This window comes from Pongo abelii, chromosome 14 (assembly GCF_028885655.2).
Source record: "Pongo abelii isolate AG06213 chromosome 14, NHGRI_mPonAbe1-v2.0_pri, whole genome shotgun sequence".
NCBI classification, from domain to species: Eukaryota; Metazoa; Chordata; class Mammalia; order Primates; family Hominidae; genus Pongo; species Pongo abelii.
Genome location: NC_071999.2, coordinates 98,061,778 through 98,079,647, shown reverse-complemented (window position 1 = coordinate 98,079,647; position 17,870 = coordinate 98,061,778). Strand labels below are relative to the sequence as shown.

The 17,870-nt window shown below is 36.5% G+C and overlaps 1 protein-coding gene across 6 annotated transcripts in view; it reads right to left on the bottom strand.

Annotated features, from left to right (window-relative positions):
* The window catches only part of GPC5 (glypican 5), a 1,453,242-nt gene that overhangs the window by 884,204 nt on the left and 551,168 nt on the right, over positions 1 to 17,870 (bottom strand). The window contains exon 7 of one of the 6 annotated variants that reach the window (XM_063714992.1): positions 8,179 to 11,084. The exons of the other annotated variants lie outside the window; for them this stretch is intronic. Coding sequence (XP_063571062.1) covers positions 11,025 to 11,084 — 60 coding nt within the window. The 3' untranslated portion in view covers positions 8,179 to 11,024. Of the gene's footprint in view, positions 1 to 8,178; positions 11,085 to 17,870 lie in introns of those variants that run through there. 6 annotated transcript variants of the gene reach the window in all.

The window sequence follows — 17,870 nt, the reverse complement described above, 5'->3', positions numbered from 1 at the left end:
TTTTGGTCTATGTTTGCATGGAGTATCTGTTTCCCCCACTTTACCTTCAGTCTATATGTGTCTTTAGGGGTGAGATGAGTTTCTTGTAGGCAGTATATGGTTGAAGCATGCGTTCTTTAAAAAAAAATCAGCCAGTCTATATCATTTAAGTGGGCAGTTCAATATGTTTATATTCAAGGTTATTATCAATATGTGAGGGTTCATTTTTGTTATTTTATTAATTGATTTTTGCTTGTTTTGTTTATCTTTTGTTCATTTCTTTCTCTTATTTTTTATTATTGTAGTTTGGTAGTCTTCTGTAGTGGTAATTTTTGAGCTGTTTCTCTTCCTTTTTTTGTATGTTTGCTTTAACAGGGGGTTTAAGTTTTCATGTGTTTTTATGATGGTAGATATCATCCTCTTGCTTCCAGGTGTGGGACTCCCTTAAATAGTTCTTATAGGGTGAGTCTAGTGGTGAAAAATCCCCTCAGCTTTTGTATATCTGGGAAAGACTTTGTTTCTCCTTTATTTATAAAGGATAACTTTGCTGTATCCTTGGCTGATAGTTTTTTCGTTCATCAGTTTGCATATATCATCCCATTCTCTCCTGACCTGTAAGGTTTCTGCTGAGAGATCTGCTGATTGTTCCTTTATAAGTGACTAAGTGCTTTTCTCTTGCTATTTTTACAATTTCTCTTTGTATTTGATTTTTGACATGTGCCATTTGAATTGTATGTATTTGGGGATCTCCAAGCTTCCTGTATCTGGATATCTAAATCTCGGGCTGATTTGGGAAATTTTCAGCTATTATTTCATTAAATAGGTTTTCTATTCCTTTCCCTTTGTCTTCACCTCCTGGGACACCTAAAATGTGAATATTTTGTTGCTTTATGGTGTTCCACATGTCATATAGGGTTTGTTCACTTAAAAACGTTTTTACAAAAGTTTTTCTGAGTTATTTCAAAAGACTTGTCTTCAAGTTCTCAAATTCTTTCTTCTGCCTGATATAGTTTATTGTCGAAACTTTCAAATGTATTTTTTTATTTAATTCAATGAATTCCTCAGTCCCAGAATTTCCATTTTTTTAATATGATATGTACCTCTTTGGTAAATTTCTCATTTATATCCTTAATTGTTTTTCTGGTTTCTTTGTAATGTCTTTCTCTGTTCTCTTGCATCTCACTGTGCTTATTTAATATATTATTTTGAATTATTTTTCTTGGTTTTCAAAAATTTATTTTTCCTTGCAACCTGTTGTGGAAGGATTATTGTGTCCCTTTGGAGGTGTTGAATTTCCTTGCTTTTTCATGTTTCTTGTGTCCTTACTTTGATATCTTCACATCTCTTGTACAAGCCCCTTCTTCCTATTTTTAAAATTTGCTTTCACAGGGAAGGACTTTTTCCTGATAATGTATCTATGGTGTTATTAATAATTGGATAGGATACTTTGGCTTTGATTCTAGATGTGCACATTAGTGTAGTTTCCACATGATTTCTTCAGCTGTAAACAGGGTAGTATTGTCTCTGATTTCCTTAGTGCTTTGCAGTTGTTAGAGGAGGCTGCAGTAAAGTCTTGCCAGAGATAGGGATGCCAGGTAGGTCAGTCTTCAGGCCCCAGTGGTGGAAACAGTGGGCCTAACATGCCTTTCCTTGGGACCCAGGATGGTGTATACAGTTTTAGTGGGCACAGGCAGGCCATTTCTGGTGGCTTTCTTGGGTGCTACAGTTACAGTTGTGGGCCAGGCAGGTGGTGGGTCCTCAAGCAGTGGCAGGAAAACCCTGTGCCTCCCAAGAGGTCCTTACTGGTGTTGATGGGAGCTGCAATGGGCTGGGCAGGCCAGTCCCCAGGCCCATAAGTGATGCATGCTGGTGGGTGCCAGCTGTGATGACAATGGCAGGTTGGGAGGGCCCAACCTCCTGCTCCTGGAAAAAGCACTCAGGAGCCAATGGTTGTGCACAAGGCTGGGCAAGATCCATGCCACCAGGTGGCATGCTTGAGTATTGGGGAGTGGGAGAAAACTGAACTGGGGGGGCCTGTCCTCAGGCTCCCCAGTGCTGCAGGCAGGTGCTGGCTGTGGTAGGCATGGGGGAGGTGATTCTCAAGCCCCTGATGAAATGTTCTGGTTGGAGCAGCAGTGGCTGGGGAGGGTGGTTGGCTTTCAGTGGCAGCAGATGTACTGCAGGCAGGCAGCTGGAGAGTGTGTACTTCAGCCATAGGTGGCAGCTGCAGGCTGCATAGCCTGTCCTCAGGTTGCTTGTAAACTGCTCATGTTTTGACCCTGATGGCAGTAGCCAGCTGCAACTGTGACTGCAGGCAGGTGATATCAATGGGGCTCCAGAGTTGTAGCAATGTGTTTAGCCACAGGACAGGATACAGTCTGTTGGGGACTGAGCTCTCAAATGGCACCATGCTGCAGCTGCTTACAATTCAGGGAATGTGTGGGACGCAGCACAAGCTATTATGCTTCTCTGGAGGAATGCTGTTGTAGTCTCTCAGAAGCTCCCTGTGTTAGTCTTAGGGCCCGTGAGGGTTGAGGGGCTTTCCCATGGCTAGGAGTGGGAATGTGGACCACTGGGGGTCTCCCACTTACCCTTTCCCTAAGTTGGGGTGCCTCTGTGGGCTCCCAACAAATCCCAGGTGGCTAACCAGGCTGCCTTGCTTCCCTTTTCTTCCTTGATTTGGGTGTTTCCTGTCACTTCTCTGTTTTATTCCAGCGTTTTCTCTTAGATCGTCTATTCAAATTGTGATTATCTACTTGCTATTTTGCTTCTTCGTTGTGCAGGAGATGTGTACCAGGTTAATCTAGCCAGCCATCTTCCACAATATAACATTTAATACCACTTTATAATAAGTATTACTATGCAGAAGCATAATGTCTTCTAACTTTGTACTTCTTAAAATTTATTTGAGTGTTCTTGGCTGTTTGCATTCTCCAATTGATTTAGAATCTGCTTGCTAATTTAAATACATAAACACACATAGATTAAATTTTACTGGAATTTTACTGAATATCTAGATTAATTTTTGGAGAATAAACAATATTATAATATTGAGTCTTCCAGTCCAGGAACATGATCTATTCCTGCGTTTATTCAGATCTCATTTAATTCCTCTCAGTGTCATATAGTCTCATGCTATGCATCTTGTATATCTTCAGTTAGATTAATTCCTAATTATCTGATATTTTAACGGCATTTTAATGGTACGTTTAAAAATATTTTCTAAAGTATGTTGTTGGAAATGAGGAATATGATTGATTTTATGAAATTAAACTTATATCCAATAGTCTTGCTAAAATCAGTCACTAATTATAATCATGATTATCTTTGGAAATTTTAGGGATTTTATGGATACACAATTATATCCTTTGTCAGTAAGAGTGATTTTATTTCTCTTTAATCCTTACATTTTTGGGTTTTTTAGATATCAGTCTTATGTTATTGACTATCTACTACAGTAATTATGGAACAGAATTAGTATTTAAAGTATGTTTTTTGCATTTCAAATATCAAGAGAAATCTTTTAATTATTACATTTAATTACAGCATTTGAAGTTTGTTCATGAATTTTCTTTTTAGAAACTTATCATGTTAAGGGATTTCCCCTTAGTAGTAGTTTCTAATTTTTATCACGTGGAAGTTAAATTTTATCAAATATTGTTATGTTTCTATTGAGTTGCTTATGTATATACATTTTCTCCTCTTCTTTGCTTATTTGTATTTATTTTGATGCCTATACTAATTTTTATTTGAATATCAAACCAAGCTTGCATCTCTGGAATAAAACAATATTGGTCTGTATGTGTTATTATTTCAATATGTTACCGATTCCTGTTACACATATTTTGTTTAGGATCTGAAGTAATTATTCATAGAGAAAATGGGCTGTTATTTTTCTTTCTTGCAATCTCTTTAACATTCTTTAATTTAAATTATATGCTGGCTTTATAAAATATGTTGGGACTAGCCATCCCTTTTTCTTATCTTTAGCATACTTGATATAAGAACGATGTCATGCCTTCCTAAAATGGTTGCAAAACCTTACTAGTGAAGCCTTATGGAATTGTACCTTTTTAAGATTTAAAGATTTTAAATCACAGAATCAATTACTATAACAAATATAGAACTATTCATAATTTTTTGTAAACATAAGAAAGTTTTTTTTCCTAAAAATTTCTTGATGTGTATGTAATTGTTCATGCATATTGGCACAGACTTAGTCTTTATATCTTTGCCATTGTCCAAATGTCTGTGTTCTTCCAAAACTCATATTGTAAAATCAAAACCACCAAGGGGTTGATATTAAGAGGTGTGGTCTCTTTGAAGCAATTGTGAATGGGAGTTCACTCATGATTTGGCTCTCTGTTTGTCTGTTATTGGTGTGTAAGAATGCTTGTGATTTTTGTACATTGATTTTGTATCCTGAGACTTTGCTGAAGTTGCTTATCAGCTTAAGGAGATTTTGGGCTGAGACAACGGGGTTTTCTAGATATACAATCATGTCATCTGCAAACAGGGGCAATTTGATTTCTTCTTTTCCTAATTGAATACCCTTTATTTCCTTCTCCTGCCTAATTGCCCTGGCCAGAACTTCCAACACTATGTTGAATAGGAGTGGTGAGAGAGGGCATCCCTGTCTTGTGCCAGTTTTCAAAGGGAATGCTTCCAGTTTTTGCCCATTCAGTATGATATTGGCTGTGGGTTTGTCATTGATAGCTCTTATTATTTTGAGATACATCTCATCAATACCTAATTTATTGAGAGTTTTTAGCATGAAGGGTTGTTGAATTTTGTCAAAGGCCTTTTCTGCATCTATTGAGATAATCATGTGGTCTTTGTCTTTGGTTCTGTTTATATGCTGGATTACATTTATTGATTTGCGTATATTGAACCAGCCTTGCATCCCAGGGATGAAGCCCACTTGATCATGGTGGATAAGCTTTTTGATGTGATGCTGGATTTGGTTTGCCAGTATTTTATTGAGGATTTTTGCATCAATGTTCATTAAGGATATTGGTCTAAAATTCTCTTTTTTTGTTGTGTCTCTGCCCGGCTTTGGTATCAAGATGATGCTGGCCTCATAAAATGAGTTAGGGAGGATTCCCTCTTTTTCTATTGATTGAAATAGTTTCAGAAGGAATGGTACCAGCTCCTCCTCATACCTCTGGTAGAATTCGGCTGTGAATCCATCTGGTCCTGGACTCTTTTTGGTTGGTAAGCTATTGATTATTGCCACAATTTCAGATCCTGTTATTGGTCTATTCAGAGATTCAACTTCTTCCTGGTTTAGTCTTGGGAGAGTATACGTGTCAAGGAATTTATCCATTTCTTCTTAGGAATCCAACTTACAAGGGACGTGAAGGACCCCTTCAAGGAGAACTATAAACCACTGCTCAATGAAATAAAAGAAGATACAAACAAATGGAAGAACATTCCATGCTCATGGGCAGGAAGAATCAATATTGTGAAAATGGCCATACTGCTCAAGGTAATTTATAGATTCAATGCCATCCCCATCAAGCTACCAATGACTTTCTTCACAGAATTGGAAAAAACTACTTTAAAGTTCATATGGAACCAAAAAAGAGCCCGCATCGCCAAGTCAATCCTAAGCCAAAAGAACAAAGCTGGAGGCATCACGCTACCTGACTTCAAACTATACTACAAGGCTACAGTAACCAAAACAGCATGGTACTGGTACCAAAACAGAGATATAGATCAATGGAGCAGAACAGAGCCCTCAGAAATAACGCCGCATATCTACAACTCTCTGATCTTTGACAAACCTGAGAAAAACAAGCAACAGGGAAAGGATTCCCTATTTAATAAATGGTGCTGGGAAAACTGGCTAGCCATATGTAGAAGCTGAAACTGGATCCCTTCCTTACACCTTATACAAAAATTAATTCAAGATGGATTAAAGACTTAAACGTTAGACCTAAAACCATAAAAACCCTAGAAGAAAACCTAGGCAATACCATTCAGGACATAGGCATGGGCAAAACTTCATGTCTAAAACACCAAAAGCAATGGCAACAAAAGCCAGAATTGACAAATGGGATCTAATTAAACTAAAGAGCTTCTGCACAGCAAAAGAAACTACCATCAGAGTGAACAGGCAACCTACACAATGGGAGAAAATTTTCACAACCTACTCATCTGACAAAGGGCTAATATCCAGAATCTACAAGGAAATCAAACAAATTTACAAGAAAAAAACAAACAACCCCATCAAAAAGTGGGCGAAGGATATGAACAGACACTTCTCAAAAGAAGACATTTATGCAGCCAAAAGACACATGAAAAAATGCTCATCATCACTGGCCATCAGAGAAATGCAAATCAAAATCACAATGAGATACCATCTCACACCAGTTAGAATGGCAATCATTAAAAAGTCAGGGAACAACAGGTGCTGGAGAGGATGTGGAGAAATAGGAACACTTTTACACTGTTGGTGGGACTGTAAACTGGTTCAACCATTGTGGAAGTCAGTGTGGCAATTCCTCAGGGATCTAGAACTAGAAATACCATTTGACCCAGCCATTCCATTACTGGGTATATACCCAAAGGATTATAAATCATGCTGCTATAAAGACACATGCACACGTATGTTTATTGTGGCACTATTCACAATAGCAAAGACTTGGAACCAACCCAAATGTCCAACAATGATAGACTGGATTAAGAAAATGTGGCACATATACACCATGGAATACTATGCAGGCATAAAAAATGATGAGTTCATGTCCTTTGTAGGGACATGGATGAAATTGGAAATCATCATTCTCAGTAAACTATCGCAAGGACAAAAAACCAAACACCGCATGTTCTCATTCATAGATGGGAATTGAACAATGAGAACACATGGACACAGGAAGGGGAACATCACACTCTGGTTACTGTTATGGGGTGGGGTGAGGGGGGAGGGATAGCATTAGGAGATATACCTAATGCTAAATGACGAGTTAATGGGTGCAGCACACCAGCATGGCACATGTGTACATATGTAACTAACCTGCACATTGTGCACATGTACCCTAAAACTTAAAGTATAATAATAATAATAATAATAATAATAATAATAATAATAAAAGGTGTGGTCTTTGGGAGGTGATTAGGCCATGAGGACAGAGCTCTCATAATTGTGTTTAGTGCCCTTATGAAAGAGGTCCAGTGCACTAGCTAGGCCCTTTGGCCATGAGAAGGCACAGCAAGAAGGGTGCATTTATAAACCAAGAAATGGAACCTTTCCAGATTTAGCATCTGTCAGCACATTGATCTTGGACCTCCCTAGACTCCAGAACTATTAGAAATTAAGTTATTTTGTTTATAAGCTAGCCAATCTATTGTATTTTATTATAGCAGCCCAAATGAACTAGGGCAATCCTATTATAATTACATTCTATTATTAGCAATGTACCCTTTTTTTATTCTTTACAAGTTAATTGGTGTCTTCTATCATTTTTCCCCTGATTGATTTTAGAAGAGATTTACCAATTTTGTTTTGTAATTTGGTTTGTACATACTCGGTAGCTACTACAATTTCAGCTCTATCCTCAGAGGGGTGACATGGAGTCCAACCCACAGCAATAATCAGTTTAAATTTCTAAACTCTCTTGGCAAGGAATTCTTGGAAATATAGTTTTCAGGCTTCCAGCCTCTGAAGTACAGAGGATAATATGAAGTACCAAGAAGCAATTTCAAAAATAACTCCTAACTTCAAATTCCCAGATTTCTAAATATTCATCAGGTCCAGCTCAAAAACATCAAACTCAACATATCTGCAAAATTAGCCAATGACCTTACCCCACATTTGCTTGCCAGCTTGTTTCCTTTCTCTGTTGATAACACTATGCCATGTAAACCATAAATCTTGAAATCAACTTCAAGCATTTAATTTTCCTCAACCCATTTGCAATTAGTGGCAAAGTTTTAAGATTACATTACTTTTAAAAGTCTCTAATATTCATTTTTATTGTCCTCTCCAGGACACCAAGTTATCTTTTTGTTGAATTAAGCCAATAATTGTCTAATTATCTGCTTTAAATCCCACTGACCCAATTTATCCTCTAAATTCTGATATTTAGAGGATGAATTTGAAAATACAAAACAGAATAATACATCATCAAAATTTCTCCATTTCCCAAAGGAAAGAGTCCAATACATCCAGCATGGCATTCATAGTCTCAGTTTAGCCAACCTCTCTATTTCCATATATTTATCTAATGTATCTTTTTGTTCAGGGATTATCAAACTACGTATTTTTTTTCTTGAATGTGCCTGAAATAATAGGCCTCGCCTTTGCTCATAAACCTGTAGACCTGGAAAAAATTCGCTTCTGTATGTGTTAAAACCTATTCCTACGCTTCTCAAGCATATACTCTCATTAGGGGGATCCTTATTGCTTCATTCTCAGAGATTCTTTTTCGTAACTCAAGGTTTCTGGTTTGTTTATATATCACTGCAAACATACTGCTTATTACACTATATTATTGCTATTTGTATTTATCTGCCAATATGGATTTGTGAGAGCAGGGCCATGTTCTGAAGAACTTTTGATTTGATATGCAAAGCACAGGCTTTGGAAACAGACAGATTCAGGATCACACTCTGGCTTTGAGGTTTAATTTCAGGGTAAACAGGTACATTACTTAACATCACTGAGCCTGCATTTGTTTTTCTTTTTAATCTTTGAAGTGGTGCTAACATCTAATGAATATTTGTTGTGAAGAATAGAAGAAACCTATCTAAAGTATCCACTGCAGTGCCTGGAGCACAAGTATGCACAAATACATACACACACACACACACACACACACAGAGAGAGAGAGAGAGAGAGAGAGATCACCCAAAATGGTAATATGACAAGACTGATTTCTGTATTCATAATACCTAGCAGAACATATACCAAATAAGAGACATTCAAAAGTCGTTATTGTTTTCAGTTGTTTAATTGCCTACATTATACTTAAAATTATTCAAATCAAATAATTCAGTTAGTCATCATTTTAATGAGGATCTCTTCTTCAAGACAAACAGCTTTACCCATTTACTCATTTTCAAGCACTTATAATTTCATAAGAGAAAGATTTTATGTGGAAAACTTTCTTGTTGGAAGCAGTAAATATGTTGTATAGACTTCTAATTAGACAAACAAAATGTTGATTTGATGAGACATGGCTCAGTTCATTGAGCAACATACATTTTTTAGACCAAAACGGAATTACTTTTCTACCATTGCAACTAATTTTGATGTTTTCCTTTCTTCTACCTTGGAGACACACCTCTAATTTTATTCCTTAATTCTATTGTAGTCAACCATATGGTCTCTGTATGAAAACAGGCCTAACATTTGTAAAAATGTGGCCAGCAGGCAGAAAACTAATATCTGAAAGCACCTTCTGCTTTTCTGTAATAAGCGCTTTAAAAATGTCACCAAAATTCTATTTAGGTATTCAGAAGGTGTGTCTCTTCTGACACAACTTTCAGCAATGCTGAAATTAAGTAAACTGACTGAGCTAAACAAATTAAAAGAATGAATGTACTTTAACGCTGAAGACTTGTTTGCATTTTCCATTTAGAATGCATGATGAAGAGAGTTAACAAACAGTTCTTCCTGCTTTCTCTCTCTTTCTGTATATACATAATACATATATTCACACACACATGCATATATATACACACACACGATGTTTGTCAGTTTTAGTAATTCTTGAATTTTATATATTCATGGTATATTTATAACATCTCTGATAGAAAACAGAGATCAATACAGGGTTGAAAAAAATGATCTTTTAGGTAATTTATAATTACTAAAATTGTTGCATGTTTATTAAACTTGGTTAATTCATCCTTCAGTAAATATTTAGTAAGCTTTTAGTACAGGCCAGGCATGCTAAATGGGCAAAACAGATAATTCAGTCACTCTCAAGGAGTTCTTAAACTAGTTGTAGGGTGATACACATAAATTTTATAAAACAGTATGATAAGTACACACCCTAAAACAGTGTGCGAGCAGTTTTATCCATTGGAGGAGTAGTAATAGCAGTAGAAATAGTATTAGGTGTGGTGGGCAGCAGAGGGAATGAGAACTCTGTAGCCATAGTCCCTGGGTTCAAATTCTCTCTCTGCTATTTACTGGTATGGGATCTTGAGCTAGTTTCTAAACCTCTTTGTGCCCCAGTGTTAATTTCTTACAATAGGCATAATAATAGCTACCATTAAATGAGTTATTACACACAGAATTTACTTAGAAGAGCTATAGGCATATCACAAATACTAAAATCATTCACTAGCATCAACAGTAGAAAACGCAGAGTAGATAGCACATGGTAGATACTGACACTGCGCTGAGTCTCTTACAAACATCATCTCATTTTACTCTCATGAAACACAGGAATTTGGTATTTTTATTCTAATTTTAAGGAAGATAAAACTGAACCTCAAAAATATTAGGGATATGTCCAAGGTCACACAATGAGTAATTTGTAGATCTGAAATTCAGACAGCTCTCTCATTCTGAGCCAAGTGCTTAGACAGCACAGAAGGTAGAGTAATAAAAGTTCCCTGTGGATTTGTGGGGTGCTTATTGAAGGTAGCTCATTTGGTGTAGAAACCAAAACACAAATGTGCATTAGTGGAGGGTGGGGTGGGGAGGGAGGAGGAGGGAGGGAAGCGGAGAATTTCATCCCAGGCTGAAGGAAGGGAATGCTAAAGATATTAATTCATGGAAAAAAAAAACCAAACTTGGCAGTTTTAGTAAAATTCAGGGAAAAATTCTGTTACTGGTGTGAGGAGAAATAAGGTTAAAGTATGAATGGTGTGGTGGCAAATCATAAGAGAGGTATAGTGAAAATTTACAGAATCTGCTGACCCTAACGTCAACAAAATTAATGGGGCCCAACTCTCTACCTGCCATGACCAAGTTTTAAATTTTTCTGTAGATAGGCTGTTCCCTCCAAAGCTTAATTAAGCATTTATGTATTTTTAATTGATGCCACTAGACCTCAGCATGTGGTCTAAACAAAGGCTCTTCTCCTGGTTCAGTCCATTTTCCATGATATCAAATTCTCCAAAGGGTGAAGCCAAGAGGTTCCTGTTAGCTAAAGACAAAGTGAAAGGCTGACAATGACATGCAAATGTAGTAGAGCAAAGAATACACATTTATAGCAGAATAATACAAGAATTTTTTCCTTTTTACCATACAAAATAATATAATGCTTACAATGCAGGTACATTAATTTTATATTAAAAATATCCTTAGGTTGACCTCTGATTTTTTGCTTTTGTACCTGCAGTAAGCCTTAAGGCATTTGGCATTCCCATTTTCACAAACCTAATTTAGTAGATTAAATGGCTATGCTAAGCATTTCACTTGCTTTCTATTATTCTTTGGCTATAGACCATCAAATAATGGGACTGTTACTGATTTTGTCCCTGTTAATTTCTCCTACCACATGCTCTAGCAAGCTATACCTTTATCATTTTTTTAGGATGCTATAGAAATGTATCTCCTGAACCATAAAACTTACCTCATATTATTTTCTTTTTGCTGTATGTAGGTTTTTGAAGTAGATTTTATAGTTTGGAATTGTTGCTTTACTTTTTTGATCTTTCACTGTTCATTTTTATAGAGTTATGAATTAACTATCTTTATTGTAGTGGTAAAACCATTTGTAATATTCATAGTTTGATTGAGTGTACATACATAAACAAAACCCCTAGGTTAAACTGGCAAGTGACATCAGCCTCTTTTTATTTTTTCATTTGAATTCTGAAAACACATGGAGATGACTGTCCTTTGTTTTTATCTTAAATGGGTGGTTACAACTGAAGGTAATAGGGCAGTGAGTTAGCACGAAACAAATGGGCAGCAACACACAAAGAACATTTCAAAGATAAAACATCAGTATTTAGAAGGTTGCTTCCATATGTGCCATGAGTTCTGTATGAGTATCAAGGAGAGAAGGTGGTAACGACTATCCGGTAATCATTTGTGCTCTTATGGAGCTAAGTACCATCTGGTGCACTTTCTTAATATCTCCTTCTCAGACACCTTAGTAAGCTATACCACCGACATACCATATGTCTCTCTTGATGGTAATAAATGCACAAAAGAAAAAACAAAAACATGACTGACATGTACACTAACAAAGCATACTAAAATTGCATTTGTGCCATTGCATGGGTAATTTACTTTGACTCTGCAGCATTACAATTTGCCTTGTATTGAACATATGCTAGAAATCCAATATAACCCAGTTTGTTACAAAATGGATTTAAGTACTTATCACATGTGCCAAAATCTAGCCATCGGAGAGAAATTATAAAGTTGAATAAATGGTTGTATTATTAAAATTGCATTTGTTTTGTCCTCAACACATATTTTATGAACTCATGGGGTATTTTAAAACATCATTTAAAAAGTGACCTATGTTTAACAAATAACTTAGTTGATTGATTTTTCTGTTTAAAAAAAAGCTCAAAATGACTAAAACATTCACCAAATTCTTTCCCAGATTAGACTGTAGGTTCCACAAGAGAGAATTCATTGATGTATCCCCAGCCCAAACCAGTGCCTAGAAAGTAGTACACGTTCAGTGAATATTAATTTAATGAATGAATGAATGAATATCTATGCTCGTTCTCAATATCAATTTCTTTTTCAAATTTCACTTTTGCTTGTTGTACATTATTAGACTAAAATTAGTAAAGTCATGAATAAGCATTATAAGTATATTTATTTATTTAGTTAGTTATTATTATTATTATTATTATTTTTGAGATGGAGTCTCGCTTTGTCGCCCAGGCTGGAATGCAGTGGCGCGATCTCGGCTCACCGCAAGCTCCACCTCACGGGTTCACGCCATTCTCCCGCCTCAGCCTCCCGAGTAGCTGGGACTACAGGCACCCGCCACCACACCTGGCTAATTTTTTGTGTTTTTAGTAGGGACGGGGTTTCACCGTGTTAGCCAGGATGGTCACGTGACATTGGTAACCACTGCACACAGAAGAACCCTTTAGTATTAAAATGTAGACTTGAGCAAGGTCAGGAGGGTCTCAATCTCCCGACCTCGTGATCCACCCGCCTCGGCCTCCCAGAGTGCTATCAACTCAATCATTCTTTCATTAACTCAACAAGTACTACATGCCTATTATGGTCCAAGCACTGTGCTCTGGGTTGTTGTTGTTGCACGGGTTGCGGGGACGGGAAACTCTGCTCCTTCCCATCCCAACTTCCAACTAGCAAAATGTAATTGCAGAATTGGAAGCAAAATAAATAGTGACAGAAATCTACTAAATAATTTTAACTTTAATGCTTCAAAAGACTGAATGTGTCTTCCATGCCACTTTTTCCTCAGTCATGCTCTCAGCTGCTCTACTAGCACATTAGGCAGCAAGAATTATATGAGCTTGTCAATCAAGGGCTGATGAAATTAAGATTAAAATGTCATGCTTCTTTGATTGGTGTTTCTTCTACAATGGGGTGGCGAAACAAAATTAAGAATAGTTGAGTAGGAATAAATTATGAAGTCGAAAATTGGAGACCAAAATTAAACTTAATTAATTAATAACAATATACTGGTTGTACATAAGTTGTAACCCAGAAGAATTCCTGACCCAGAAAGGGAGAAATTACTCAAAAGTTAGCAGGAGGAGCCAGCAGGAGAATAGAGGCAGTGAGATTCTAAACCTAGGAAATGCTGTCATTTTCTTTCTTTTTTTTTTTTTACGTAAAACGAATGCTATCTGAAAATTACAAGTATCCAAATTTGAATCCTCAGTATGAATAAGGATTGAAAATGGGTACCTGAAAATGTAACATTGTATAGTAAAATATATTAGAAGGTGAATTTTTGGAGATGAATACATGAAAAGTAATCTGACCTTGCTCAGTTCTACATTTTAATACTAAAGGGTTCTTCTGTGTGCAATGGTTACCAATGTCACGTGTGCCTTAAAAGCACTGCGTGAACAGATGGAATGCTGCTGGAGTTAAACCTCCAAGTATGTGTTGAAAAACTGGAAACAATAGCACAAAGTAAGACACAATAATTCAGAATTCAAACATCTCAGGTCATTTTCCACTATGCAGAATACACTCTGAAAAAAAATGTGCTTTAATTTCAAATGAAAAAGTTTAGTTAATTGCAAAGCTGGCTTATATCCTATGTCCTAAGGTACCAGGCCAAGCTGTGAAACTGACTCAAGGTATTGAGTTTAATTTTAATTTTTTTTCTCGTTATCTATAAACCCCAGGATTTGGACCCTGAAAGGCACTTTCAGATGAGAGAAGGTGGGATGAGCAGACTAGCTCATTTCATCCAACAGTGACATCTGCTGTTCATTCACTAGACTTACCGGGGCTGTCACGTAACATGCAATCTGAGGTGTTAGGGATAATTTGCACCTACGTAGGTAAATTTATATTACAGAAAATACAGAATTGATTACCAAAAAAGAAAGCTTCTGTAGATGTTGGGCCTCACTACTTCCCTTCAAAAAGAGTCTAGATTATTCTTATCATTTTTTTTTGAAATTGCGTTTTATATATAATTATGCTAGAGAGTAAAACCTAAAACAGATAGCAAACTAAATTTTCTGAAAAGAGGTAGATGGAGAAGCATATGGAGTAATGGTAAATTTAAATATTGCCTTTTTATAATTTAAACACATGCAAAGATTCATACATTTCCATGGCAGCACTTAGTTCTGAATCATCTTACTTATCCCAGAAAACAGAAGGAAAAAAAATCCCCACAAAACAGTAAGCTTTATTTTCAGAGAAACCATGAGACAAAGAAAGACCCCGAATTTCAAATTATATAACAGACTGTCACGAACAGTACTAAGCTGAGCAAGGAGTACCTTTTGGGAAATCAGACTTTAGTGGCATAAAAAACAGAGGGTAGGAGTCCTAGTGGGGTTAGATCATTAGAGACTCACAAGCAAATACATGAACCCAGAAGTAGAAGCCCCCGCCCCCCACCACAGTCAGAAATGCTGGACCAGAGTTAAGTGCCAACAAGATAGGAGTCTTCAGGGAGGTGGAAAAAGAATACTCTAAAAAATGCTCACTGGGGCTCAGAGCCGAATTCCCCAAAAAATAACTACAAAATATAACTTCTAAAAGTGTGTGAATCACTTTGCAATGCAGGGGTTGTATCACTTGAAGGGAGGTTGGTGGCAAACAGGGAAAGCATAAGGCTTGAGATGGATATTGTCCCAAACCATTTTGGGCACTACCAAGCAGAACAGCAGTGGCTCCATAATGTCCCCAAAATGAGGCAACAGTCTGTCACAGTAGCAAATGATGAGTGGGCCCTTGAGCTACCAGGCTAGGGCACATTCTACAACCCCTTTCCTTCGTCCTAGAGGAATCTCCTGCTATTAACCAGTCAAGGAAATTCAATTTTCACATATGAGAAACACTAAAGGAATTTTCTCAGCATTCATGTAAAAATACTATAAGAATAAAGATAACAAGGAATATATCAACTCTCTTAATCACCAGAAATCTGTTGCTACAAAACAGATGAAAATAGGAATGAACATTTATACATTCCAACATAAATTTTAAGAGTGTAATAAAAGATAAAGAGACCATGAAGTGAAATACAAGAGCATGGGGAAGAGATAGCCAGAAAGTGCAATAGAAACTGGCAGAATCCATGAAAGAAATAGGATTTAAAAAAAAATATTTGCAGAAAAAAAAAAACTAAATTGTAAAGAGCACAAGGGAGACAGAATCCCAAATAATGTAAGGGTTGAAAAGGGTGTAAGTGAGAAAAGAATATGCAATGAATCCCTTCCCCGTCCTAAAATCCAAAAATTGTAAAACATAGGATAGAATTAGGAAAAAGTTATTGCCTATACTAAGCCAAGATAGATCATCATAAGCACATATATTTATATTACTGTGTATTATATGCTTATATATGTTTTTAGAATGTTCAACTCCAAGATATATCTCTGTGTGCGACTAGAACTTTAAAGATTAAGAAATTATTATTTGGGGGTTTAAGCAAAAACAGTCAACTAACTTACAGAAAAAGAAAATCATTTTGGCATCAGAGTTTTCCACAGCAAAAGTTAACACCAGAAAATGGGGGGAAATATTGAGAAAGAAGAGAAAGGAGAAGCCAATGGTTATCCTTATCTTTGCAACATATCTATCGGCTATAAAGTGTACAGTTAAAAGCACCCATAATTGCAGGGAATGCTGTTTACAGAAAGTTCTTATTAAGAGATCTACCACAGGACAAAGTTCAGTCAACCTAGTTTGGAGTAGGTGAAATACTACCAGTAAGGCAAGAGGTAAGCATTAAATGCATCATATATAGATTTAAGGGATATATGGTATAGAAAATGTAAATAGACATTTTACTGATGATTCTGATAATGTACAAATAATTCAACTGTAACAACTAGGAGGAGAAAGTAAAAGAAAGGGGAAAATAGGAATTAGCTCCCTGATTGCCTCATCTAGAGGAGCTGAGAGTAATGGGTTAATTTTAAATCTCAAAATTTGCCCATAATAGTATGAACACATTAAATGGCACAAAGGCAAATATTAAGAAATATCCCGCCACAGGCCGGGTGCGGTGGCTCACGCCTGTAATCCCAGAACTTTGGGAGGCCAAAGTGGGCGGATTGTGAGATCAGGAGATCGAGACCATCCTGGCTAATACTGTGAAACCATGTCTCTACTAGAAATACAAAAAAATTAGCTGGCCGTGGTGGCGGGCGCCTGTAGTCCCAGCTACTCAGGAGGCTGAGGCGGGAGATTGGCGTGAACCCAGGAGGCGGAGCTTGCAGTGAGCTGAGTTCGCACCACTGCACTCCAGCATGGGCGACAGAGACAGACTCAGTCTCAAAAAAAAGAAGGAAAAAGAAAAAGAAATATCCTGTCACAAAAATCAAAATCAAATAGTTCAGGAGAAGTTGAGAAAGGAAAAATAGCATAGAGTCTAATTTAATTGCCACTCATTGTGGGGAACCATTAGGTAGTTTTCATATTTTGAGTTATAATCAACATGAAAGATAGGCTGCAGGAGCTTATTCTGCCATAGAATACCAGAAATCCATCTTTTTTTCTTAAAAAAAATCATTTCAAGCTTGTAATTTGTAGGAAGGAATGCAGATTTAGAGGCATTCATTTTCCATGATTTAACAATGTTACATCTCTATTTCAGCAAATACAGAAAAGATATGGCTCACAGGACAAGAAAGCTGACAGTTAAGAACTTACATGGAAATGTATTTCGACAAATAATATAATCCATCCTACTCCTAAAAGAGGAAAACTTGTATTAGTGAAACTTCTACCAGGTATCACTTTCACCTCAGTTAATCCACAAAAATTGAGTCAGCAACATTTTGTGATCAACCTTATCAAAAATAGTTGATTGAGGAAATGTCATTAAAAGAACAGCAGTTATCCATCATTCAGTAAAAATTCATCAATCACTCATACACCAAACTCAATTCCATCTTATACTAAGCACATACACTACACTGAAAACTGTCAATGTCTGATGATCTAAAAACGTCTCTTCCATAACCATGTGATCACACTGAAATAAAGAATACAGAAAATTCATAGATGGCCAGTTAAAAAAAAGCTTCAATGAAGCAATAAACTTTTCCTAAAATTGCCGAAATAATGACATACACTACATGATATAACACTCATTTTACTGACATAATCTGTTGAGGCATTTTGTTAATCAAATACTTTGTTTTATATATACTTATAAATGTCATACCAGAATAACACATTTTCTAATGAAATGAAAAAGCATAACAGAATCTTATTCATAAGTTGATTTTAATCATTGTCTTGAGTTCAATATTACAACAAGTGTAATTATGGTACAAGTACAAAA